At 51.0% G+C, this 25,764-nt stretch overlaps 4 protein-coding genes across 10 annotated transcripts; 2 read left to right on the forward strand and 2 right to left on the reverse strand.

Annotated features, from left to right (window-relative positions):
* The first annotated feature begins 380 nt into the window (after nucleotides 1–380).
* On the forward strand, nucleotides 381–18,806 carry LOC116646432. Its single transcript, XM_032427160.1, is given in 7 exon segments — nucleotides 381–713; nucleotides 1,348–1,485; nucleotides 5,575–5,780; nucleotides 6,733–6,881; nucleotides 17,806–17,850; nucleotides 17,852–18,002; nucleotides 18,486–18,806. Coding segments are annotated over 6 exon segments (954 nt in total). The 5' UTR covers nucleotides 381–713; nucleotides 1,348–1,403.
* On the reverse strand, nucleotides 8,109–13,844 carry LAMTOR1 (late endosomal/lysosomal adaptor, MAPK and MTOR activator 1). The gene is made up of 5 exons (XM_032427150.1): nucleotides 13,669–13,844; nucleotides 9,902–10,047; nucleotides 9,574–9,651; nucleotides 9,068–9,194; nucleotides 8,109–8,730 (listed from the first exon to the last, which is right to left on the reverse strand). The coding sequence occupies exons 1-5, from the start codon at nucleotides 13,708–13,710 to the stop codon at nucleotides 8,638–8,640; spliced, it is 486 nt and encodes a 161-aa protein (XP_032283041.1). The 5' UTR covers nucleotides 13,711–13,844; the 3' UTR covers nucleotides 8,109–8,637.
* LOC116646431 (transmembrane O-methyltransferase-like) lies at nucleotides 16,420–17,147 on the forward strand. Its single transcript, XM_032427159.1, has one exon. It carries the CDS (start codon nucleotides 16,469–16,471, stop codon nucleotides 16,826–16,828), a length of 360 nt encoding a protein of 119 aa, XP_032283050.1. The 5' UTR covers nucleotides 16,420–16,468; the 3' UTR covers nucleotides 16,829–17,147.
* Nucleotides 18,807–19,467: 661 nt separating the features above from the next.
* Nucleotides 19,468–22,677, reverse strand: ANAPC15 (anaphase promoting complex subunit 15). 7 transcript variants are annotated; one of them, XM_032427152.1, is made up of 5 exons: nucleotides 22,492–22,597; nucleotides 20,949–21,078; nucleotides 20,407–20,466; nucleotides 19,942–20,079; nucleotides 19,468–19,803 (listed from the first exon to the last, which is right to left on the reverse strand). In XM_032427152.1, exons 1-5 carry the CDS (start codon nucleotides 22,581–22,583, stop codon nucleotides 19,744–19,746), a joined length of 480 nt encoding a protein of 159 aa, XP_032283043.1. In that variant the 5' UTR covers nucleotides 22,584–22,597; the 3' UTR covers nucleotides 19,468–19,743. The 7 variants fall into 7 exon arrangements, with proteins under 7 accessions (XP_032283043.1, XP_032283046.1, XP_032283047.1 ...); XM_032427155.1 differs by having other exon boundaries at nucleotides 20,949–21,073; nucleotides 22,492–22,569; XM_032427156.1 differs by lacking the exon at nucleotides 22,492–22,597 and adding an exon at nucleotides 21,946–22,122 and having other exon boundaries at nucleotides 20,949–21,073.
* Between the last annotated feature and the right edge of the window lie 3,087 nt (nucleotides 22,678–25,764).

Raw genomic sequence — 25,764 nt, forward strand, 5'->3', positions numbered from 1 at the left:
CTGTTGAGCACTTGACAGGTAGCTTGTCCAAATTGGGATGTATAAAATTTCTCAATTATCAATAGCAATTATATGTTGAATGTTATTTTGGATATATTGGGTTAAATAAAATATATTAAGCTTTACCTGTTTCTTTTGACTTTCCTTTTATGGCTACTAGAAAATTTTAAATTACATATGTGAAAAAATTACTTATGTGGCTTGCATTTATAGTGTTCATTATATTTCAGTTGGACAACTCCATTCTATAAATCATCCTGTTTTATGAGTGTGTTGTTATATACATAATATATAATATGTATATATATATATATAAACTACCTCAAATCCTTCTGGAAAGCAGGTGTAGTGAGCAAAGGAGGTGACAGCAGGGGATGAAGTGAAGGGGAGGTTGACTGGGACATGTCCTTGTCAGTCTATGTGTCTTTTGTTTGTGTCTGTCACATACAAAACCCCTTGGTAAAGTCTGTTTTCAGCTTTCTTCTTCCCAGGTGAGTAGTATTCTCATGGCTTTCCCCAGTCTCTTGAAAATATCTCTGCTTTACTTGAGCTAACAAATTGGAAAGGATCTGATAAGGCAATTCACACCACATTGTAAATGACTGATAACATTGTGTTTACCCCTCTCAGGGGTATTTCCATTTTAACAGGGAACAATCCCTGAACCCAAAGGAATGAATCCCTAATGGTGGCGTTTCAGGCACTGGTGACAGGTGAGTGAGTGAGGTAGACTCTGGTTTTATGTGTATGTGCTTATATATGTAGGAGTACATTCGGGATGTGGCTGAAAGTAGGGTCTTTGGATGGAAAGGAAATGGGGCTGAGAGACAAGCTGAGCAGAGAAGGTAGCAAAGCCCCAGCTGGGTCAGACTGGCAAAGGGCTGTCAGACACCAGATCCAATGAAGGCCCTCAGGGGTTTGTTAAGCAATAGAGTAGCCCAGTTGATGTCACTGGAGTGTAGGTACCAAGACAGCCTCCATGGCAACTACTGTGGAGTAGCACAAAGGGCCTCAGAATAGGATTCGGGAGTCTAGGATTGCAGTCCACACTGACTCACTGGCTTAACTCTGGGCAAGTGCTTTTACCCTGGGGTCTCGGTTTCTTTATGTGGAAAGTAGAAATGGGTGTTAACAACTATCAATGAGCTCTAAGGGATGTAAAGGTGCTCTGAGAAGTAGGAAGTGCCCTACAAATGCAAGGAATGGTGATTACTGTCTTAAAACAGAAATGCAGCCAGGCAAGCCTGGAGTGGTGGAGGGTAGAAAGCAAGGGTGCACGGCTCTGGGGATACCTGGAAGCCTAAACCCCTTGTACCTGGAACACCAGTCCTTCTCTATCGCCCCCAGGCTGAACCCGGACTCCCAGGGCCAATGCTTATACCTGACAAATGATGGCCTGAGCTATGAACAAACAGGACTATATGAACACTTCGGTGCAAGAGCCCCCTCTTGACTACTCCTTCCGAAGCATCCACGTGATCCAAGGTCAGCCCACAGAGCACAGCACTCCACTCACCATGGCAACAGGCTGGGTATGGTTCCTAGGGAGAGAGCAGTCTTCTACTTAAGAGCCTAAAGAGAGTCTTCCTGTGTGCTTGCAGATTTTTCTCTTGTTTTTGAGAGGAGTCGGGGGTAAGTAGGTGGCAGTGGTGTAAGGGGTAATTGATCATCTTCAAAAGAATCCAGGCTACAGCAGTAAAGTCAGGTCGAAGGAAATTGGGAAACTAGTTTATCTGCCAATGGTTTTATTCTCCTGTTTTTACCTGAAGAGAGGAATAAATGAATGAAAACACAGGCGGAACCCTATCTCCTCTGAGGACACAAGCCTATTCTGATCACTGGTAAAACATGCAGGGTCTCATTATTAGGGGCATGTTTCCAGTTTAAATATTTATTAATAAATATCTTATACTCATTCCAGCCCTATCCAAGTTTATTCCATTATCACCCATAATTATTGCAGGTTCCAGCACTACCCATGCTCATTCCCATTTTATTATTCAGTGTCTTTGTAAATAGGTGGCTCATACTCTTCAGGAAGGGACAGAGGGAGGCTCTTAGTATCATATTCTCAGGGTAATATGCTCCTTTCCAAGGAAGTTCTGTCCCTGGCTTTTGCTATCTGGCTTCTCATAAAACACTGTACATCTGCTCTCCCCGAACACATGCTGGTACCCACATATCCTAGACCCAGTATCTGGCTTTGGTTTTCTCTCATAGGCAACTGGTGGCTACTTTTAAGCTCAGGAAGAAGGCAAATAGTTATCCAGGGGGTACTAGGCCTGGCTTGAGTTGGGGATACTACTGGGTTTGCGCCAGCCACAGTGGTAACTCATATTCTCTCAGGAGCATACACCCACCTACCGTGATCTTTTTTGACTGTGCACAGCATCACTTCTGATTGATGTAGTCTGTGTTTCACAAGGGTTTTAGCTGTAATGGTTCTGTACAAGATAACTGAGGTGACAGATGAGGGAAGTATGGCTCCTGCCTACCCGGGAATTCCCAACTCTGAGCGGGGAAATAGAGCTTTGCACTCTCTGGAACCTTCAAAATGAGGGGAGAAACAATCTACTACAACCACAGATGACTCCACAGCACAAACCATGGTCCGTACAGATGCCCTCTCCTTCGTTCAGTGGTTAAATATTTACTGAGCACCTACTATGTAGTGAGCGCACGTGTATACATACATGCCAGGCATTGTGCTCCTTGCTGTGTCTCGTAAAGAGAGGAACAGAAGCACATCCAAGTCCCAAAAGGCCAGTCCCCTCAGGTTCCCCAGAGCTTGTGGAAAGAGTCTGGGGGTACTGGATAGACTACTTGCTAAAGTAAACCAATAGATGGATTGTAGATTCTGAAATGGCAAGGACTTTAGACCATATCCAACCCATAGTCCTCTAACTTCTGCTCATGAACCTACAGTGTTAAGGGAGTCTGCTGCAAGACACACTTACCAACCCCTTCCATTATGGGGTGAGGGATGACGTGAAGAAGTTATTATCAAACTAACTCCCACCCTCTAGGGACACATGGAAAAGTTGTGTGGCAACCCTTCAGAGATATGAAGACGGGATCACGTTTTCCCAGGTCTTCCTGGGGCTAAACACTCCCTAGTTCTTTGGGCACTGATATCTGTGGTCCATATTCCAGACCTGCCTTGGCCACCTCTGAACAAGGCAGCTTCAACAGATCCTTAAGCAATGCAGTATGCTGGTGGAATCCGAAGGGAACAGAAACCTGCAGCAATGGGATACACCATCCCACTCTTGATACCGGCAGCCCGGATGGGAGCCTCAAGTTTTAGGCAACACAGTTCCACCAGTGGCTGCTTTTGAGCTGGAGATCTGCCCATGCTTAGTGGCAGTCTCCAAGCTGCTGCCTCATCAGGCTGGATGCTAATCTATATGTGGGTTTATTTTAACCCTAATTTTCATTCAGCTGTGTCATTTCACTGGGGGTTCTCAGGATATGTTGAGGTGGGGGGGGCAGGATACTCTGCTTCAGTGCCCTTCTGTGACCTCCCCCCCCCCCAGCTCAGGCCCCAACTGGGGATCCTGCTCACTCCAGCACTAAGGTGGAGAGCCACCTGGTGGATGCTGCCTGACCTGCAGCCGAGGAGGAGAGGAAGTTAACCCTAGGGGGAGGTGGAAGGGAGAAAGTGTGTCCAGTAAGAGCTGAGGGGAGTGAAGACGGCTAGCCAGCTTCAGCAAATCCTAAATACTTCCTTCCCCGGAGACAGCTTTAGACAAGTAATGAGAGGCTTAGGGGCAAGAGGAAAAATATAGTCCCCTCACCCATAGGGGATATCTGGTTCTGGCTCTGCCACTATGACTCTGGGCAGGGCCCATCCTCTCTACCTCATTTGTCAAAAAGTGTGTGGGGGTCTACACAGATGGTTTGGAACATCCCTGTTTTCCCTATTCTCTCTCCTCCTTGGCCAAACTTTCTGAGGGTGTTGTTTACACTACCTGCTTAGATTTCCTTAACCTTCCCTTCACTCTTGAACTTAGTCCAATCTAGCTTCTGTCCCCAGGTCCTTCTCATTTCATTGAAACAGCCTTCACCAAGGTCACCAGGGGCTGGAGTTGCCAAAATTACTTCAGTCCTTATCTCCCTGAAATTCACTCCTATAAACTATGGACTCCCTGAGCATCTGTAAAATTATCTTCTTGTGGTTCTCCCTCCGTCCTTCCCTCATTACTCATTTTTAATAGACTCCCCTTCCTCCTTGTCCCTCCTTTCTACCCTCACTCTCCATGTAGAATCTCCTCTACTTCTCTAACTTGTACACCTTCTATGCTAATGATTCTCATCCGTCTCCTGAGCTTCAGGCCTCTGTATCCAACTGCCTGCTTGGCTTCTCCACCTTTTTGTGTTATAGGAACCTCAGACACACACCACGGCTAAGCCTGAACTCACCTTTCCAATGCTGGTTTGTCTTTTTCTAATTCCTTATCAGTCCTCTAGACAAGAAACTGGGCACCACCCTAGATTATTCTTTTACGCTTACATCCAGTCACTTGAAGTCATGCTGATTTTCTCTCTCTCATCTCTTGCTTGGATGACTCAAAGAGCCACACTGGTCTTCCAGTCACACCCACTCCCTTTAATCCATCTCCACGCCAAAGCTTCAGAATGATCTTTCTGCAGTGTGAAAGATTTGGATCATCTCCTTTGTTTAAACCCTCCAGTGGCTTCCCATCATCTACAGAATAAAGTCCAAAATACTCTGCCTGGCATTCAAGACTCCTTGGCTTCTTCCTCCTTGCCCCCACCTTGAGCAGTGCATGCATACACGCCATTTCACACCTCTATGCCTCTACTTGTGTGGTGCCACTCTTGCCCTTTCCACCCTTTGCTTGGTTAAGGTCTCCTTATCCACTGAGCTCCAGCTCAGGTTTCGACTTCCCTGAGTGCCCAGACTGAGCTAGGAGTCCTTCTGCATGATTCCATCACTGTCATTGCCAGCTTGTTTTCATCCTGCCTGTATGAGCTCCTCCAAGGCACAAACATCTGCTTCATCCCTGCCTTGTTACTCATCCAGAGCTTGGCACAGACCATCTGCCATTCTGTTTACCACTATACATCCAGTATCTGGCACATATACAGTTGCTCAGCAGTAATGCAAGAGAGAGGACGTCAGAGGGTGTTGTACTGAAGTGAATGCTATAGGCTCTACCAGTGGATAATTCTAGACTTTGTGCTATAATCATCTTCGTTCAAGCCTGACAATTCTAGTTCTTAGTTTCCATAAAGTGAGAGTGATTTTGCCTCTCCCCTGTCCCCAGACCCAATGATATGACAGACATGAAGAGACCATGTGATCCAAACCAAGAATTTGGGATGGGAAGTCTTTGACCCTTAGTCCAAGTTTACTTGGACTCCTGAGGCCTGTGGGACGGGGTCCTGTACTGACAGCAGGTAGAGCCATGCTAGACTCAAGCATGAGGCTATGGTCCTGGCAGGCCCTCCAGCTATAGCTTAGGCTGTAAATCCTCCCAGCTCTGTCCCTTCCCAGCCCTAAAACAGAAAAGCAAAGATGGTAGCCCACGTCTCACTCTATCCCCACAGACCTGACAAGTGAGGAGCCACGGACAGGGCTACGACCAATAAGGCACTCAAAGTCAGGGAAGTCACTGACCCAGTCCCTGTGGCTGAACAACAATGTCCTCAATGACCTGAGAGACTTCAGCCATGTGGTTTCACTGCTTCTGGAGCATCCAGAGAACCTGGCCTGGATCGACCTGTCCTTCAACGACCTGACTTCCATTGACCCTGTGAGTCCCCAGCCCTGAGTGTCCAGTCAGGGTGGGCCTGCTACCACCTCGTCCAGCCCCCAGCCTCTCTACCTCCCACACATTCTCCAGGAAGTAGTGCGGCAGCACAGTGCTGTGCAAAGTACATGGCTGTGGGCTCAGACAGATGTAGGTTCAAATCCTAGATTTGTCTCTTACTTTGGGACTTCGGCAAGATACCCAACCTTTCAAAATCTCAGCCCTCCTGTCTGAAAAATGGGGAGCATGTGCCCCCACAAAACAAAGGTTTTATGAGGATTAAATGAGAATTATGAAAGCCAACTGGCACGTAGCAGGCTGCAGGAACATAAAGCTTTTGTTACCGGGCACCCACTGTGCCTTGTGCTGAGTTCTTCTGTGGAAGAGGTAGGTAAAGTACAGCACTTATTTCCCATGAACTCAGACTCAAGTTTTAAGAAATAAAACACAACTGACCCTTTCTTGTCCAGGATCGCTATCAGAGGGGAAAAGCAGCTACAGCATGAGTTGGAAACTATTCCCCAGATTGTAGTGATCTCAATTTAACTACTATTTTGAAAACTTCTCTTCTGTACCTAGCGTGATGCTCTCTATCCCTGTCCCCTGTTATGAAAGATTCTTAGATCACCAAAGCTAAAAAGGTCTTCAGTGTAGGGGCAACTGAGGCTCAAGGGGAAGCCGGAGAGCCCAGTCACCTGGCAAGTCAGTGGCTGTGCTAGGCCCCAGGCCCATACCTCCCGCCCCTCAGATCACAGCTCTATGGCCATGTGATACCCCTGTACTCCTTCAGAGTTAAATGAAAAGTAGGTCGGAGTTATCCAGAATGGCTGCAGGGGGGTGGCGTAGACTGGAAAGCAAGTTGTTTCCCAAACTTTTCCTTCTTTGCCCCCAAGTCAGTCCTGAGCACAGATCCAGGGCCCTGTCCATCCTGGCTTTTGGTTTCCTTCCCCAACAGGTCCTGACAACCTTCTTCAACCTCAGTGTACTCTATCTCCACGGCAACAGCATCCAGCGCCTGGGAGAGGTGAACAAGTTGGCTGTCCTCCCGCGGCTCCGGAGCCTCACACTCCACGGGAACCCCATAGAGGAAGAGAAGGGGTATAGGTAAGTGCCCTGGCCCTGAAGCTGGGCTCCCCTGAGGGAAAGGAGGTGGGGAGAGAAGAAATCCAATACCATTGTTCTGCCATGGTGGGACAGAGAAGGGAGTGGAGATCTTTCCTGTCTTACTATCCATCGGGAAACTCTGTCTCCCCCAAATTATACTTCAGTCCCTCCATTCTTGCAGTTAGGGGAGAGAACACCAACTGGTGGAGGGGGAAGGAGGTTCTGGTGGGGGGCTGGCCCCCAGCCCAAGTCTTCCCCACAGGCAATATGTGCTGTGCACCCTGCCCCGTATCACCACATTCGACTTCAGTGGGGTCACCAAGGCAGACCGTGCCACAGCTGAAGTGTGGAAACACATGAACATCAAGCCCAAGAAGGTCCGGATCAAGCAGAATGCACTCTGAGGTTCCCAGGGCCCCAGCCGTCCTAAAGGCCTAGGATGGTCAGTTTGGTTTGACAATAAACGATTTGAGCAGTTGAGCAGATGTGAAGTCATCTGTGCCCTGTAAAAATGTCCTCCAACTCAGGCAATTGTCAGTAGCTCCAGTCTTACTTCTCTGATAAGAGGGAGGCAGTGGAGGGAAAGGCCTGTTGGCCTGGGACGCAGGGGACCTGGTTTACTGTATGGCCTTGAGAAACTTACCTAATCTCTCTGGGCCCCTTTCTTTTACTCTTCAATTCAGATATCCTGGGGTCAGAGCTGCTTCATAGAGCGCCAAGTTTCTGTGGAAATGCCTCAGAGATTTTATAGGCTGTGATCTCTGAACCCCCCACTTCAATCAGATCAGAGTAGTTCCACTGTTTTACATGCTGGTGTTCTGCTTGAGATTTCATTTGATAAAAAGAATCTTCTGCTTCAAAACAGTGGCTTGCTGGCTCCGTATCAAGTATCCTTGGTCTGCCTTTACCCTCCCCCCCCAACCCTGGGCTTGTTGGTAATTCCACTGAACCTGAGGCAGGGCCCCCAACAGTGACAGCTGCCTCGGATTCAAGTTTGTTCAGCTTTGACAGTATTCCCATCACCGGAGAAGGGACAGTCTTATCCAATCTGAGGTTAGCCCAGGCCAAGTTCCAGCTAAGACCTGGGAACCCTGAACCCTTATCTCCTAGATTCCTCTCAATGCCCCTGGAAGACGTGCCCCTCCCCCTCACCCATCTCGCTGCTCACAGACCAAAAGTAGTACCAGGGTGGTGGGCAGGACAGAGGGGCTGCAACCAGCACACAGATGAATACACTTCCTTTATCGAGGGCGACAAACCAAAACAAAACCCCAAAACCCCAAACATGTAAAAACTCAGGGTGCTAGAAATACAAACTCAATTCATTCAAATTCAAGCTCGTCCAGACCCTGGTCACAAACCCTCGTGAGGTGCATGTGAGCACCAAGTCAGGGAGAGGGGGACAGGAGTGAGGCCAAGAGAAAGGGTGGGAAGGGGCCCCTGATAGGCCCCCCAGGGATCACCCTCACAGTGGTACCTCCACCTTCCCAGTGACGGTGAAGACCTACTAGGCCCTAACCTTTTGATCCCCACCTCATCCCTGGCCAGGGCTATGAACGCCAGTCCCAAATGGTTCTGCCCTCCCTTGCTCCGTCCTCACTTGCTGAGGCTTCCAGCCTCACTCTTCTCCTCCTCCACACTCTTCTCTGTGATTAGTAGCAGGTTAGGGTACTGTGTGAGCCGCAGTGAGGCTGGGGGCCAGGGGAGGCAGGGTGGAGACGGGGTGAAGAGAAGAGCTGTCCAAGGATCCCTCTCTTCATGGGATCCCAAACTGTACAACCAGCTCCTCTTTTGCGTCCACTCGGATCTGAGAAAGTGCACTGTAGGCATAAGCAGCTATCCTGGAGACCTGAGACAGAGGGGCCAGGGACGAGAGGAACAGAGAGAGGCAGTGAGAAGGGAGATCCGGAAAGCCGGGGAGGGGGATTGGGTGGCGAGAGAGGAGGGGATGGTGAGGGACAGGGAGCCAAAGAGAAAGGCAGGGATGGGAAAGATGGCAAAGAACAAAGGGGAGGAAGAAAATAAAGGTGGAAAGAAGAAGATACAAAGTACGAGAGGTGAGGGTGAGTGGGGCACTCGAGCTACCAAGCTCCCTAACTCCACTTCCCTACCGCCTCTGAGACGGAGAGGGTGAACCCTCTGCCACAGCCTGGGCCGTGAGGGAAGGGTAGGCAGGGGCGGCTCACCTGCTGCAGGTCGGAGAAGGGGATGGGCTCGCTGGCCAGCACTTGGTGGGGCTGGCTGGTGAGAGATGGCAGCGGCGGCAGCTTCTTCCAGTGGGTCAGGCTGCTGCTCAGCACAGCCAAGCGGGTGCTGGCCAAGAGGATGGAGGGGGGTGGGCGGTCAGGCCGGTCTGCCCTGCCCTGCCCTGCCCTGCCCAGCCCTGCCCAGCCCAGGCATGCCTCGCTCCCTCAGGCCAGAGAAGCAGGGTGACAGGCACCTCCGCTCACCACAAACTCGCTCCAGGCCCACCTCCCTCTGCACCCTTGAGGGCCATGGGGCAAACAGGGCTGACATGAACATCTGCTGCGGTACCAGAGAGATTTGTTATCAGTCTCCTGGGCTGCACCCAAACAAGAAGCGTGGATTGGGGCTCAGGCTCCAAAGCTGGATAAGGGATGGAGGGGCAGGGAGGAGCCCAAGGAGCCCGTCTGGGTGTGTGTGTGTGTCCCCGAAGCTGGCCAGGTCTCACCTGTACTGCCTTGCCCGGTCCATGTACTCATGCTGCTCCATGCCCTGGGAGTCCGCGGCAGACACATCAATGATGTTGCTTTGGGGAGAAGAGGCAGAGGGAACATGACAGGTGCTTCAAGAGGGACACACAGGATTCACTGCCAAGTGCCAACTCCAGGGCTATCTGACACCAGTGTCCCTGCCTGCCCACTGGAGCAGGGCTGGGCCCAGAGGCACCTCTAGCCACTGACCTTGTCCCATCCCCCATGTCCTGGGCCCAGTCCCTCTATCCCATCCTTTAACATCGATGGAGAAGCTCTGCCCAGGCTTGGTCCTTTGGTGCTCACCTGGCTGTCTTAGCAAGGATGGAGGAGAGCAGGGCCTGCTCATCTGTGCGAGTGGGAGGCAGGCTGTGGTAGTTGGGCTCAGCTCCATTGAGGGCTTTGGTAGGAGGGCTGCTAGGATCCAGCAGCAGCTTCCGTTCCTCTCGGTCCTAGGATAGGCCATAGGGGAGAAGTCAGCCCTGGAGCCTTTAGCTGCCTTTCCTGGGCTCTTCTCTCAGCCCAGCTCTGACCTTTAAGCACCAAAAAATATCCTAAGTGCCTAAGTGTGTGGAATGTCAGCTAAGGCTCAGTCCTGCCTGCCCCTGGGAGCTCAGCTGAGTTGGTGGTCTGGGATGAATCAAAGTGCAACCAAGCAGTCCTAGAGGCCCTGAAAGGATGGACAGAGGCACAAAGCATGTATTCAGTAACAGCTCTAGAGCTTCAGAAAACAGTCTAGCACCTGATGCAGGTCAAGAGCCTAAGAATGGCACTCCTGATCCCCCAAACAATTCTATTCCTTGTATAATGTCAGGGCAGGAGTCCCAGCCTCTGGATCACACAGCCCCAGTATGCCCCCTTCTTGACAGCAGGTCCCTTCTACTCTCAAGTGTTCACTCTCCTATGATGCTCTCTTTGTATACAACTCCCAGAACCAAACTTGATGCACCTGGTGAAACCTGACCTGACATGGAGCTGCTCCCTCCCTTGCCATGCCACCACACCTCTAGTAGTGTGGTTTTGCTAAGTTTCAGTAGTCCCGTTACTGCTAGCCCATGCTGATAATCACAACTCCCAGAACTAACCTGGGGCCAGACCAAGTCTCCCTGGTCCCTCACAATTCTGTGTGGTTTTCTCCTCGTTCTAATCTACTGCAATCTCTCTGGATACGACCCTGCCTTGAGCCCATCCGCTGCAAATCCCTCCTGGCTTTGTGTCAGCTACAAATTGGATAAGCAGACCTGCTGGGTATCTATCCAAGCCGTAAAGAGCAAGGGTGCCCAGGACAAAGCCAAGGACAAGGGGCCCATCCTGCCTAATGCTGACTGACAAACCCTCAGTGCCAGACCACCAGTGCTCCACTCCAGGCCACTTTCAGTTCCTACCACAGACCTTCCCACTGCAGGCTCCCAGCTCCCCTGGCCACAACTCCACAACGCTCCTTACAGAGGGCCACTTCCTCCTGCCCGCCTGCCCCACCCTAGGCAGGCCCTTTTCACAATACTCTTCCTTCTCAAGCCTAGGTTGCCCAAGTGTCCCCAGTTCTCAAAAGCATGAGACAGAAGCTGTGGGATTCTACCCTATCACCTCTTAACTCCTCGACACAACCCCTCCTCCTTAAAACACAGGCTAAGTATTAAAGGGCTAGAAAGACAAAATACTTGCCAAAGATCAAACTATCTCAAAGGAAAGCTGGCTTCAAAATGAACCACGAGTTTGCTTCCTGTGTGTCATCCTTCCCCCCAACCCTACTTGAGACAGATCTTCCTGCAGGACCGGGCAGTTTTCCCCCCATCAAGGGTTCTTCAAGAACGTTGTTTTCCTGAGACCTAGACTCCCAGAAGAGGCCAGGCTACCCCCATCAGAGTGGACAAATAACATCACCCCACCCCCAAAAGGCCAAGTGCAGCATGGAGGAGGTTTTTCACACCAAGGTCTGTCCCTGAGTCAGTGTCAACCCCGGAGTCAGGATTTCACTGTCTACCCTAGCACAGACACATATATGTGGCCTGCCCATGATTACCCACCTGATCTATGGGCACAGCTAAAAGAGACAGCTTGGCCCAACGGATAAAGCACATGGCTTGGTATCAAGACACCATGGCTATGGCACTACTCAGCTCTGTATCCTTGGCTAAATCACTTAGTCTCTCTAAACTTTTTCTTGCCTTTATTTTATTTTTTTTAAGATTTTATTTATTTGAGAGAGAGAGACACAAAGAGAGGGAACACAAGCAGGGGGAGTGGGAGAGGGAGAAGCAGGCTTCCCGCGGAGCAGGGAGCCCGACGCGGTGCTCGATCCTAGGCCCCTGGGATCATGACCTGAGCCAAAGGCAGATGCTTAACGACTGAGCCACCCAGGCGCCCCTTTTTCTTGCCTTTAAATACATAACCTGTACCTATATGACAAACGCTTGGCAAAAATCAAATGAAAGAACTATAAAGGCCTTTGAAAAATGCATCATACGTTTTTTTATTAAAATAAAGGGGAACAGAGATGAGAATGGGAGAGCGGCCTGTCCAAGAGCTGGCTGAGAGAGGGACTCTGAGATAGTGAAGGGTATGGCATAGACTTTTGCCACACGAAGCCTTAAATCACCCAGCACTGATCGAGCACCGTTCTGGGGGTTAAATACAGAAGTGAGAGCCTGTCAAGAAGGTGAAATTCAGGAGAGCAGCAAGCCCAGTTCTCCCAACTAGAAGCTGGTATCCTTTCTTAGAAGACACTAACCCTTCTTGATTCATTCCTTGCAAGAGTCTGTATTACTCTTTAGGAGACAATCTCCCACTATGCCACAGTTTTCCCAGTAGGCAGGCATACCGTCTCCTCAAGGAGGCTGCGATGAAGTGAGGGGGAGTGGGCATGAGGTATGCCTAACATAAGGCATAGGAAATAAAAATATGTGTTCATTGAGTGGGAAATTAATGAGGCCCAGGAGCCACTCATGCCTCTCATACAAATGACATTTTCCTAACCTTAAATCCTTAACCTACAATAGGTTCATGTGAGTCACTGGGGAAAGACCTGCTTCCCAAATACCAGTAACAAAATCCATTTCTGTTACCATCTTCCCCACCAGACTGTGAGCTACTTGCTGAAATCTTTCTATCGTGTCCATGTCTAGAATGTGTTGAAATGTAGAATCCAGGCTTAGAGACAATAAAAAAGGTGAGTGGCCAAGAGCTTGAGACTTCATCCTCAGGAAGGTCTCCCCACTCCTAAAAGATCAAGCAGGCAGGACAGGATTTAAGGTGTGGGGAGAAGTGAGAATGCACCAAGAAGAAGAGGGAGAATTTCAAACTGCACAGGTTTCTCAGCCTAATCCCCTGTGCAAAGGGATCAGATCTACAGTCAAATTCCCAGGACAGGCACCCTCTCTAGCTGAAGGAACCTTCAGGCCCCAAGCAAAAACTGCACTGAGGCAGGCCAAACGGAGCTCCCCATTCCGTCTTTCTAATCCAATCCAGCCAGGGCGGAAACCCACTTTGTATCTTCCCAAACAACTTCCCACATGTCTCGATGTCCTCATTGTCTCTATTAAATTCTTCACTGGTCAACCCAAATGCCACCTACTTCCAGAGGCCTTCTCTGACCCCAAACCAGCAGTGACCTTCCTTCTCCAACCCCAGGGGCTGAGAGCATACACAAATTCCTGATTCATGTCAGGACAAACGAACTCTGAGCCTCAGCTTACCCGTCTCTAGAATGGATTCACAAAGCCCGCTCATACAAGCACAGAAAAAGCACAGGAAGCTGGGAAGACAGTTTCCCAGAGACCTAGGCTGAGGATCCTGAAGGCTATAAAGGTTTAAGGGTGCGATAAAATGAAAGGGGTGGGAGCAAGCGGGACAGGCGGCTGCCTGCACACCCCAATGCGGAGACTGTAGAGAAAGCTGGAGCTTTAACAGGGGTAGGAGCCTGGCCGGACGTCCCCTCTGTAATCTGTCCCCTCCCGGCCTCCGTACTATATAAGCCCCGCAGTCCCGCTCCCGCTCTTCTGCAGGTTTTCTTCTGGGCCCCACGCCCCAGCCTCTCAACCCTCATTCCCGAGCCTCGCCCGCCGCGGCCGCACCTGGTCCGAGTCCTCGTTCTCGCTGCTGTAGCAGCACCCCATGGCCGGGGTCGGGCCGGGCACTCAGGCGGCGCCGAGGAGGGACGGCGTCCGTCGGGAGCCCTTCCGGTCACATGACCTGTGGCTGCTTCCAGCAAGCAGCCACCCGCTTCCCGGCCTATCCCTTCCCAGAGCCGCGCAGCTGCCGCCACAACCCCGGCTTCCGGCCCCGCCTCTACCGCGTGATCATCGCCAACCAATGGGAAGGCTCACCTAGCTTGACAAACGCGAGACACGTGATGCGATGAAAAGGCGGGGCAGATCACATGACTTAAGTCTCTGCCCGGTCTTGGAATTTGAGTCTTCTTTCACCGGGTCTAGAGGTCTTCGTACTTTGTGGTCGCGTGATGCCAGGCTACCTTTCTGGGCCAGTGAGTGAACTTATCCCAAATGCCATCATGATTTGCTCTCCTAAATGCCATGCGAGGGGCGAGTGGGATTGAGGCCCTACCCTCCTAGAGCACACAAGTCTCTGTGTACAAGCGTTGGACCCAGATGGCCAGCCCCCAGTCGGGGGACACATAGAGTGTGGCGCCCAACGGAGTTCTCAGCCTGGACTGGGGATCGGAGGCTTACTGGAGGAAAAGCCCTTATTCATACACAAACCAAAGCGGAGCAGAGCTCAATCCTGGAAGAGATAGAAGCCCCCCTCACAGGTTTTGCCCTCAGGCATTTCTCTTCAATCTTGCTGGCCTTTTTACAGCAACCATAGTAATCTAACACACAATGCTCTTTTCTTAGAACCACCCCATATCGGGGCGCCTGGGTGGCTCAGTCGTTAAGCGTCTGCCTTCGGCTCAGGTCATGATCCCAGGGTCCTGGGATCAAGCCCCGCATCAGGCTCCCTGCTCCGCGGGAAGCCTGCTTCTCCCTCTCCCACTCCCCCTGCTTGTGTTCCCTCTCTCGCTGTGTCTCTGTCAAATAAATAAATAAAATTAATTAAAAAAAAAAAAAAAAAAAGAACCACCCCATATCTTCCCTTGGACGCTGAACACAGGTCCAGGTCTGTCATTCAAGATCTTGCAGAGCCTCTCACCTGCCTCCCATTCCAGCATTTGGGTCGTGGGGGCTGGTAGTGATGGTGGTGGCGGTGCAGGGATTGGACTGATGCCTCACCAGCCCTAAGAAAATATTTGCAGTTTCCCGACTGACCTCCTGGACTTTCCTCATGTGGCCTGGCACACCGTCTCCCCACCAGGTCTGCCTTCTGCCTTCAAGCCTCACTACAAACAGTATTCTCCCGATTGCCATCTTCGATCCCATTGTTTGGGCATGTCCAGCTCCCTGTGCTTAATCCCTATCCCGTGTTGATTCCTTCCTTTATCGAATCAAAAATTACTGAGTGCCTGATGTGCCATACACTGTTCTGTCTAGATACATAGCAGTTCACAAAACAGCCCAAAGTCCCTGTATCCATGGATCACTGCATTGTTTTATTCTCCGTTTCTGGATCAGTCTCTTCCTCCAAACTTGGAGTTCCTGGAGGAAGGGGACAAGATCTGATTCCCCTCTGCGACCGGCACCCTGGCATTTACTTAGACAAAATGTCAGTTGAATTCTGAATTGAATAAATTACAGCCTCCCATCACCTTGGCTCACACCATGTCCCATGTCCTGATACAAGGAGTTAGAGGAGAGGTCACCAAACCCAGTAGCTCTTATTACCCCTCAGATCAAGACCCTGGAGTTCTGTACATTTTTTCAGCGCTCGAGAAGGGTAAGAGTTAGCCCCACCTTGTTGCTGCAGCTAGTAACTTGAACTGCAGGTCTCAGGTGACAGCAGCAGCTTCTGCATCAATAATTGAGAGCAGGTCCAGCCTGCCTCAGGGTTCTCTGGCCCCAAGGACTCCCCCTCTGATCTTCCCCAAGCAGGAGCCTCCAGCCCAGGTAAGCAGGGCTCTTGAGTGTGGGTTCCCAAGCACGCCAGTTCAAACTCACTATCACTCACCTACTCACATCCATTTATATACTCTTACTTTCAATTTTAGTCCCCATCACCAGGGGCCTCACGAGGGGCAGATCTGGAGGAAAGGGAGGATGGTCCAGGGCACTCGAGAGGAGAAGGCACTTGTCCCCCATAGGGGGCCTGGAAGAAGAGGCCCGAGTGGGGGGACTGTGTGCTGTGTCTGTACATGCTTGTAAAAGGAATTCTGAGAGAGAACAGAAAAGGCGAATGCAGTGGAGGGGAGACAGGTTCTGGAGAGGAGATAGAGAATCAAGGATTCCTCCCACACTCAGGGAAGACCAGATGGAGGGATGGGAAGAAATCTCATCCTAACACCCTATGGAGTGTTTTGATTGCCTTTTACTGAGGCAGCACACAGGGCCTGAAGGGGTTTCTGACTACAAAGCTGTGCTCTTTTGCTCCACATTAATGGGTCAGAGAAGAGAAGGCAGAGGGTAGGGAGGGTGGAGGATATCTCAGAGGAGGTCTGCAGAAAGCAGTCCAGAAGGGGTGACTACAGAGATAAGGAGAAACAGGTGGAAGAAGCAAGGTGAAGATAGGATCAAGGGGCAGAAGTGGGAAGAGGTGGTTTGGGGGTGGGTGCAGAACACAGACTAGCATGAAGTCCTTGAAAGTACATGGGCTTGAAATCGGACCAATTCAGATTCAAGTCCCAGTTCTGCTGTGTGACTCTGGACAAAAGGCAGCTTTTCTGAGCTATGGTTTGTAAAATATAGGGATAATACAAATGACAAGCAATGGTGGGTGTGGGTTTCCCTCCCTGCCTCCCTTCACCCCAGAGCCCTGGTAGGGACCATGTCCCCCGCCATCGCACTGGCCTTCCTGCCCCTGGTGGTGACACTGCTGGTGCGATACCGGCACTACTTCCGACTGCTGGTGCGTATGGTCTTGCTGCGGAGCCTCCGAGACTGCCTTTCAGGGCTGCGGACTGAGGAGCGGGCCTTCAGCTATGTGCTCACCCACGCCCTGCCTGGGGACCCCAGTCACATCATCACCACCCTGGACCACTGGAGCAGCCACTGCGAGTACCTGGGCCACATGGGGCCTGTCAAAGGTCAGTGTTCCTTAGCCTTCTGCTCCAGGAAGCACCCCCAAGATGGTAAGGAAGGTCTGGGATCTGCCGCTGCCTACTGGGTGCATTGGGCAGGTTCCTGATCCTATCTGGGTCTTTCTCTCCTCTGCAAATGAGGGGGCTAGGCAAAGTTACTCATCTAGCAAACACTTACTGCCACCCTTCTGTGCTAGGCCTATACTAGGTGCTGGGTGGGAAAAGGAGGCAGAGGCCACACAGATGAATCAGCCACAAATGCTGGCCTCAAAGGGGACATAATACAAAGGGGACAACCATCTCAGCACATAACCCATAACTTTCTAATTACCTGTGCTAAGTATTTCTCCCCCACACCGTGGAGGCTCCCACATCCCATTTAGGGTAGCTGCCTGGCTTTGTCTGAGTCCCAGCTCCTGGCACAAGTGCTTTTAGAGTCTGAAGAAATTTTTTAAATTCCAAGGTTAGAAAGATATTCAATGACTAAAACAAGGGGGAATGAAACTGGAAGTTCTAGCAAAGGTCTCTCAGAAGCCTGGTAGTTGTTTCTGCTTGAGCCCTCCTGGAGAAAGCAACACTTAACAGAGAAGAATTGCTTCCAGCTTGGTCAAGCAGATAGACAGGGGTGGGGAGGGGCAAAGCCAGTCACATATGCTAATGCAGCACGATGGAATGAGCCAGCATCGACTTGGTTGACTCTGGGCACAGTGCTTGGGAGGGCTGTGATACAGGCTACAGATGGGAAGAACTGGAAAGTTTGGATAGGATCGTGTCCAAGAAGGTCCCGAATGTCAGGCTGAGGATCTCAAGTTCAATCTCAAAGGCCTTGAGGATCATAGGAACCAAGGAACAACAGGGTCAGATTTGTTTGTTGGAAAGATGCCTAATGGCTGGTGTGAAGAGGAGCGTGAAGGAGGCAAGCCTGGAGGGGCAGGGAGACCAGTGGGGGCAGCTGGAACTGTAGTCTGAGACGACCCCAGCTGGTTGGGGGTTGCAGGGAGGCAGGTGGGCATTTGAGATCCCTTTCTATCAGGGGCCCTGCATCTGTCTCCCATGTCTGCTGCAACAGCCATCTTCCCCCCAGGTCAGATCCTGATGCGGCTGGTGGAGGAGAAGGCCCCTGCTTCTGTGCTAGAGCTGGGCACCCACTGCGGGTACTCCACATTGCTTATTGCCCATGCCCTGCCCCCCGGGGGCCGCCTTCTCACCGTGGAGTGGGACCAACGCATGGCAGCAGTGGCTGAAAAACTCATCCGCCTGGCTGGCTTTGACGAGCGCACGGTCAGCCCCCACCTCCCCAACCCTTGTCTCTTCCCTTCCACCCCCAGCCTTGCCCTAGCCAGGCCTCCCCAGTGATGGAATCCCACCTAGGAGAAGGCAGCAGCTCCTCATAGGGGATTGTGACCCTCGGTGATCTATGAACTCCTGCCTTTCTGTTCCAAGTCATTTGCTCATATTTGCTGCTGGATGACAAAGGAGCAGTTACGAGGAAGGTCTCTGGAGCCCAGCAAATCTGGGTCCAAACCTTGTCTATGTCTTGTGAGCTTTATGACCTTGGGCAAAGCACTTATTCTCTGAATCTCAGCTTCATCACTGGCAGAATGGAAATCTGCCTCTTGGGTTTTTCTGAGGACAGAGGAAATGTGAGAACACTCATGGGGACCTAGGCCGGGACCTGGCATAAAGTAAGCCAGATCCTGCGGGAGTCTAGTGTGGGAGAACAGTCCCTCCCACCCTCACCTCCAGCTCCTCCCACTCCCACAGGTGGAGCTCATCGTGAGTAGCTCAGAGGAGGTGATCCCACGCCTACGAACCCAGTACCAGCTGAGTCGGGCAGACATGGTGCTCCTGGCACACCGGCCCCGATGTTACCTGCGAGACCTGCAGCTGCTGGAGGCCCACGCCCTGCTGCCAGCTGGTGCCACTGTGTTGGCTGACCATGTGCTCTTCCCTGGTGCACCTCGCTTCCTGCAGTATGCCAAGAACTGTGGCCGCTACCGCTGCCGCCTCCACCACACTGGCCTCCCAGACTTCCCTGCCATCAAGGACGGCATAGCCCAGCTCACCTATGCAGGGCCTGGCTGAGGTCCAGGCCCAGGGGTACTTACTGCTACCCCCTCCACCCCCACCCAAGCAAGGACCTCAGAACATCCCCTCCCCCACTGCTTGTGGCCTGACACATGCTGAGCTCTGTGGGGCGGTGGGGGGGGGGGAAGGCTGTCCTCCCACCTTTGCCCTACTCCTGTTCCACACTGATTCAGGCATCAAGTTCTGTCAGATTGCTTGGTCCCACTGGCCCCTCTCCTTCCAGAGAGAGTCATGGATTAACAGGCAAGAGTCCTGAGCTCCCAAACCAACTCTATCACTGATTTTCTGGGTGACTCCAAAGGAGTCCCTGTGCTGCTCTGAGATTTAATCTGCTTTCTTAACACCAAGGAAGCTGGCTGGAAGAGCTCCAGGAGCGTCCCAGCTCCGGGCCACAGAAAGCCTGCCCTCCCCAGCCCATGCAGTTCCAGGTGGGATCAGAGGAAACAGAGAGGCTCTGAAGGAATATATGAATATAAGCTGGGCCAGAGATGGAGCCTGGGCCCAGAGCCAGGGACACTATGGCCTTCCTTAGCCCTGGACCGCATGGTCAGGTAGGCTTGCCCTAAGTCCCCTGTGTGCCCTCTCCCTAAAGCTCAAGAGAAGATGCTGGATTCCTCTGGGCCCCACCAACAAATAGGGAATAGACACGGGGGGGGGAAAATCAGTCCTGTGTCTTTATTAAAGGGAGTTAGAGACTATACCTGGCAACCAAAGGGTGAAGTACTAGGCAGAAAGGTGGGTTGGGCTCAGGCCCTGGGGACTCAAGGGCAAACTGATGGCCTGGGAGGGGCCAAGGAGACCAGTTCCTGGCAGCAGCTGAAGAAATACCCAAAGGTGAGCTTTCAGGCACTGGGGCAAACAGCTGGTTCTGCAGAGGATGCAGGGTAAGTTCGGCTGGCCTGGAATTTCCCTGAGGCCACCCTGCCTTGTCTACCTAGATCATCCACTGGTCCTGATCCTGTTCGTTGCCTTCCATGTCCACCTGGAGAGAAGGCTGGGTGTGGGTGGGAAGGGGCCTCAGCCACCCAGCCAGCCCCAGTCCCAGATCCTGCCCGTCTGGAACCAGAGTCTCTGTAACCCTTGGCCACCAGTTAGGTCAGGGGTAGGGGCCCTCCCCCACACCCCTGCCTACCTCATTGACCTCTCCATCATCAGGTGACTCATTGTAGTCATTCATCTCATCCATGTCCTGCATGTCCTCATCATCCTCTGAGTCCTCTTCACTATCTTCATCATCATCTTCATCCTCCTCTTCCTCATCATCATAGTGCTGGTGAGGCAGGGAAGAGCCTATAGGCTCTATAGGGCTGCCTGGACCAGTTCAAGGGCTGGTCCACTTGGAGCCAGTCTCTGGGAACAATGAATGACCCTCCATTCCCCAACCTTGCCCCACCCCTTTGAGTCTAGGAAGCTGATGCATGTTCTGTAGGACCTCAGTGCTGGGTCCAATGGCCACCCACTCTACATCCCCTTTACAGCCTCCACCCAGAGCTGAAGACCACAACTGCTCTGGGATCAGAGGCAGGACTTTCAGAAGTAGAGCAGAGCCTTGGTCCGCCTGGGCCCCACACAAGCCCTACCTGCTGGAACCACTCACCTCTGAGGCCGGCTTGCCAATAGGTACCAGGTTGTTGTCTTTCTCTGCGATGCTCTGGAGCTATGGCCAAAGTGGGAGGAGAGCATGGTCAGGGCGCAAGCAGGACAGGTCAGGGACATGGGACTGGCCCATTCTGCCCCTAAGATGACCCCTTAAATGTGAAGAAGCTTCCTTCCAGTTTCCCAAAAGAGACAATCCCTTTATCTCTTGTCATCTGCCACTTACTTATAAACTTGATCCAACTACATAAACTCTCTGGGCCATGGTTTCCTCATAAGATTATTGTGAGGGTGAAGTGAGAGACTATCAATCTAGAATATCACATCTACTAAGTCCTCAATAAAGTCAAAACTATTTCCTATGCTTTAGGGAAAAGAGCCTAGGCTCCAGTCTGGCCCAGAAGTCCCATGGGCCCACAGTAAATCAGGGTCATACAAAGATGTGAACCTAGGCCTCCTGCCCCCCAGGTTGATTGTTCCCAACCCAGGGCAAAAAGCTCCTCCCTGACTGAGGCTCCACCACTATGCCAGGTCCTTACTCACCCAGGCCTGATGCTGTTGTTCTTGCTGCTGCAGCTCTGTCTCCTCCACACAGGGTCGATCCAGATTAAACCACAGTGTCTCAGTCACACGGGGGAAGAGTGAGGGAAACAAAGTGGACATGGCTCCTAGACTGAGGTAAAGGGCCAGGTGAATCCAGCTGTCAGACGTCTTTGGTTTGGGCTTTTATTTGGTTACAGTTTAATTTGGGGATGGGGTGGAGTAGAAGGTAGCAGGGAAATCGCTCTTCTCTGTGGGAATCAGACAGACCTGGGTTTGAGTCCTGCTTCCACCACTTACTAGCTGTTTGACCTTGGCCAAGTCACTTAACCTCTCTGAGCCTCAGTTTCCTCATCTGTAAAATGGGGAATAATAACAATTATACTATACCCTCATAGTTATTCTGATAATTAATTTACTTTATGGAGAAGTAAAGTGGTTTAAACTGTTCAAGGCAGGGAAGAGAATGGAAGCCAAATGTAGAGCTATGAATCCAGAATGCAGACTGGCATTACAAAATTAGACGAAATTAGAAGTAGCAGGGCTCCACTGACACTATCTTTACCTCCTCCCAACAGTAAGACCTACTTTTTGCCCCTCTATGATCCGTACCATACTTACCCAGTGTCAGAAATGTAGGACACTAATCACCTCTCTCATGAACCACAGCTGAACTGGGGTGGGGGTGGGGTACCACGTGCAGTATGGTTCAGAAAGACATTCTAAAGGCCTGAGTAAATGGATAAGTAAGTAAATGGAAGGCTGAATGAACTATCATGTGAGAGAATAAGTAAATTCGGCACGGATTAAGCAGCTGAGGGGGCTGACCAGAAAGGTCCTGGGGAATCTGAATTAAAACCTTTCACCTCACAGGAAAATTTGAGGCCCTGGGACAGGCAACGACTGGCTCTAGATCACAAGTGAGTTGGGGCATCAAATTCCCACGGGGAAGAAGTCGAGGCCAGGCACTAGAGGAGATGAGCGGGAGAAAAGGACCTACGTCTAGTTCTGCTTTTGCCCGAAACTCATTTGACCGATCCTGGGCCAGCCGCTGCCCTTCCGTGAACCTCGGCTTCCCCGCCAATGTCACCAGCACACCAGCACCCATCCTCAAATCCCGTTTAGTAGGAGAGGCCAGAGACTGAGGCGCCGAAAGCCCACCCCTCGCCTCAAAGCCACCGCCCATTCTTTGCTTATTATGATAATGACCGCGGAGTGGACCAACACGAAGAATGCAGGGGCGGGATTCGAATAGGCATTTGCCCTTATAGGGTTGCTAATCGCGAAAGGAGCGGGGCCTGAATAGGGCCAATTAACTGGAAGAAATGCTGGGTGACAGAAAGTGACACCAATGAGTGACGGATCTTGGGCGACGGGGTGGGGCTTAGCCTCGAGGAAGCGGCCAATGAGCTGGAGCTCTTTAATGTTAAAAGGCGTCTGAACGTGGAGGTCCTGAGGAGCCGGGGCAGGGCCACGGGGTTTCTCTGGGGGAGGGAGAAGAGAAGGGGCAGGGAGACAGCGGCCGCAGCCTGGCTTCTGTACTTACCGCGCCGGGAGGCGGCAGCCGGCGGCAACCCGGAAGCACTTCTCTCGGGCTGAGCGGAAGAGCCCGCCAGAACCTGAGAAGCACCAACGCATGCGCCTTTGCTCTCCTTTTGTTTCCCGCTCCCGCCCACCACACCGGATGTGACGTTACACACCTTAGTCACAGCGTTGAGGTTGGAAATTTGCCTACTCTATTGGTCCCTCCTGGAGCCTCCGCCCTTCGGCTTCTCCAGCCTGGCCCCTCTCCAACGGCCCATTTAACCCCGCCCCTTCGTCCCCAGCCAGGATCTGCCTGCCAACCCCTGCTGAAAAATAGCTGGCAGCAGCCTGCCTTAGTACTAGGACTGCTTGTCCTGCCGCGTCCCAGGAAAATTCGTCTGCTTCTACACCAAAATCGCTGGATGATGTTACGCCCCTCTGTCCGTTCTTTCTCACCTTCAGTTTCTTGTTTGGGCGCATACATTCATTTATGTATGACTTCAACAGAAATCGTTGAGTCCCTACTATATTCCAGGCTCTGCTAGAAGCTGGGGATAAATCTAGAACACGGTCCCTGCCCCCATAGACCTCACAGTCCAGTGGAGAAGCCAGATTCTGGAGACCCACAGTGGATTCACTGGTTTCTTAAGATTGCCTGTCCAGTTCTGCATTCGAGATCGTGTATGGGTTTGACTAGTCAGCCTCAGGGCACTGCTTTTGGGGAAGTCAGCTGGGCTAAATACCTTAGTGGTCAAATCTCCAGGCCTGGGCTAAATACCTTAGTGGTCAACTTCGTCATCTCTCCCAGTCCTTTGCTGATGCTTCTGTTACAGTAACCTCTGACTCAGCCTCCCCTTCAGAGATCATGCCTTCTTGTAACCGGCAGTCCTCCGAACCCAACCCCCGTTAAGCTCCATCACTCACCAGCCTCGTGTAGGGCTAGCAATCATCCACGATTCCACTCGACCACACCAGATGCGTGAACTTTAACAGGTCCTTTTTCTCCCAACCTGGAATCAGTTTCCTCTTCAACCAGCTTCATAAACTGTGCAGGCTTCCTCCTATCCTGGACTGATGTGAGGATTTGATGAGATTACATGTTTAAGCGGTAGTGTACTGTGTATATTAACATATACGTTTCCAACGTATATATAACATAAAGTTTCCAACCAACTCTAGATGTTAAAAAGTTTTGTTCTTTTTTTTTTTAAAGATTTTATTTATTTATTTGGCAGAGAGAGACACAGCGAGAGAGGGAACACAAGCAGGGGGAGTGAGAGTGGGAGAAGCAGGCTTCCCGCGGAGCAGGGAGCCCGATGCAGGGCTCCATCCCAGGCCCGTGGGATCATGACCTGAGCTGGAGGCAGATGCTTAACGACTGAGCCACCCAGGCGCCCCAAGTTTTTCTTTTCTTTTTCAAATATTTTATTTTTATTTATTTGAGAGAGAGACAGAGATAACGAGAGAGAGCACAAGCAGGAAGGAGGGAGAGAAGCAGACTCCCCACTGAGCAGGGAGCCCGATGCGGGACTCGATCCCAAGACCCTGGGATCATGACGGGAGTGGAAGGCAGACACTTAAGCGACTGAGCCACCCAGGCACCCATAAAGTTTTTCATTAAAGAGTAAAATTTGCCTCTTGGAAATGTCCACCTTTTTCATTCATTCATTCAACAAATACCTACTGAGTGCCTTACTATATGCCTGTTACTAGTCTAAGTAGTGGGTATACAATAGTGAACAAAACAGACCGCCCACTCCATGCAGCTTCCATTCTAATGGGAGAGATAAACAACAAAGAAGATAGATAAAATATATAGTTTTTTTTTTTTTTTAAGATTTTATTTATTTGACAGAGAGAGAGACACAGCGAGAGAGGGAACACAAGCAAGGGGAATGGGAGAGGGAGAAGCAGGCTTCCCGCGGAGCAGGGAGCCCGATGCGGGGCTCGATCCCAGGACCCTGGGATCATGACCTGAGCCAAAGGCAGACGCTTAACGCCTGAGCCACCCAGGCGCCCCAAAATATATAGTTTTAAGACTGCAGTAAATACCTAGGAGAAAAAATAAATCAGAGAAACAGGGAAGGGAGAGGTTTCATTTTAGGTAGGGGGGCCAAGGAAGACCTTACTAGGAAGGTGACTTGAGTAAAGGTCTGAAGAAAAAGATTGGGGGGGCCCCACTGTTCTGATATTTAGGAAAGAGCATTTCAGAGAGGGAGCAAGTGCAAAGGGTCTAGAATGGCTGGAGCATCGAGTACTATGGTAAGAGCAGGAGAAGAGCACAGAGAGGTAGCAGGAGCCAGACAGTACAGCCTTGCAAGTCACAATAACGACTTTAGCTTTTACTCCATGTTGAGAATCCTGTGAAGGGTTTTGAGCAGAGGATCCACACAATCTGATTTACATTTTAACAGAGTTACTCTGGCTATTCTACGAAGATTAGATTCAGGAGGGAGAGTGGCAGAAGCAGGGAGACCAACTAGGAGCCTATTACAATAATCCAGAGGTGGGGGACGAGAAGTGGATGAATTTTGAATATATTTAGAGGGTAGGGACAAGAGAGCGTGCTGACAGATTCGATGTGGAGTATTAGAGGAAGAAAGGACTGAACAACTAGAAGACCAGTGTTGCCATTTCTTGAGATGGGAAAGACAAGGGAGATGTTGTTTTGTGGGGGGAACTATCTGGAGCTCATTTTTGGATGTATGGAGTTTGAAATGCTCACTGGAGTACAGATGGTGAGAGGGCAGGAGGAGGAGGGGGCAGGAGGTCTGAGGTCAGGGGAGAGATCTAGACTAGAGATACCAATTTGGGAGTTATCAGTACATAGATGGCATTTAAAGCCATGAGACTAGATGAGATCATCAAAGAAGTGAGTGTAGATGGAAAATAGTTTCCTGCAACATTCAGCATTTAAGGAAACTAGGAGAAGCAGCAAACCAGACTGAGGAAGGCCAAAAATATAAGTAGAAAAGCAGGCAAACTGGGTGATATCCTGTAAGCCAAGTAAAGAAGGGGTATCAGGAAGGAGGCAGTGCTCTACTACAGCCTCATTCTGTACAAATTGTTTCTATTGTTTCTATTTGTTTCCCCAGCCCACCAGGATTTCTTGAGCACACAGTCTTGAGTGGTTTCTATGTCGCCAGGACTCAGCCTGATTTCTCCCTTCTCCTGGATCCCTTATCTGTTCTTCTTGTGGCCTATGTACCCATGAGTCTCTCCTCCTGCTTCTTTGCCTTATAGACTCCCTACCTCCAACACCCTTTGCCTCCCATGCTTCCTGACAGCTCTGACC

The sequence above is a fragment of the Phoca vitulina genome, unplaced genomic scaffold, assembly GCF_004348235.1.
Source record: "Phoca vitulina isolate PV1807 unplaced genomic scaffold, GSC_HSeal_1.0 scaffold36, whole genome shotgun sequence".
Classification (NCBI taxonomy): domain Eukaryota; kingdom Metazoa; phylum Chordata; class Mammalia; order Carnivora; family Phocidae; genus Phoca; species Phoca vitulina.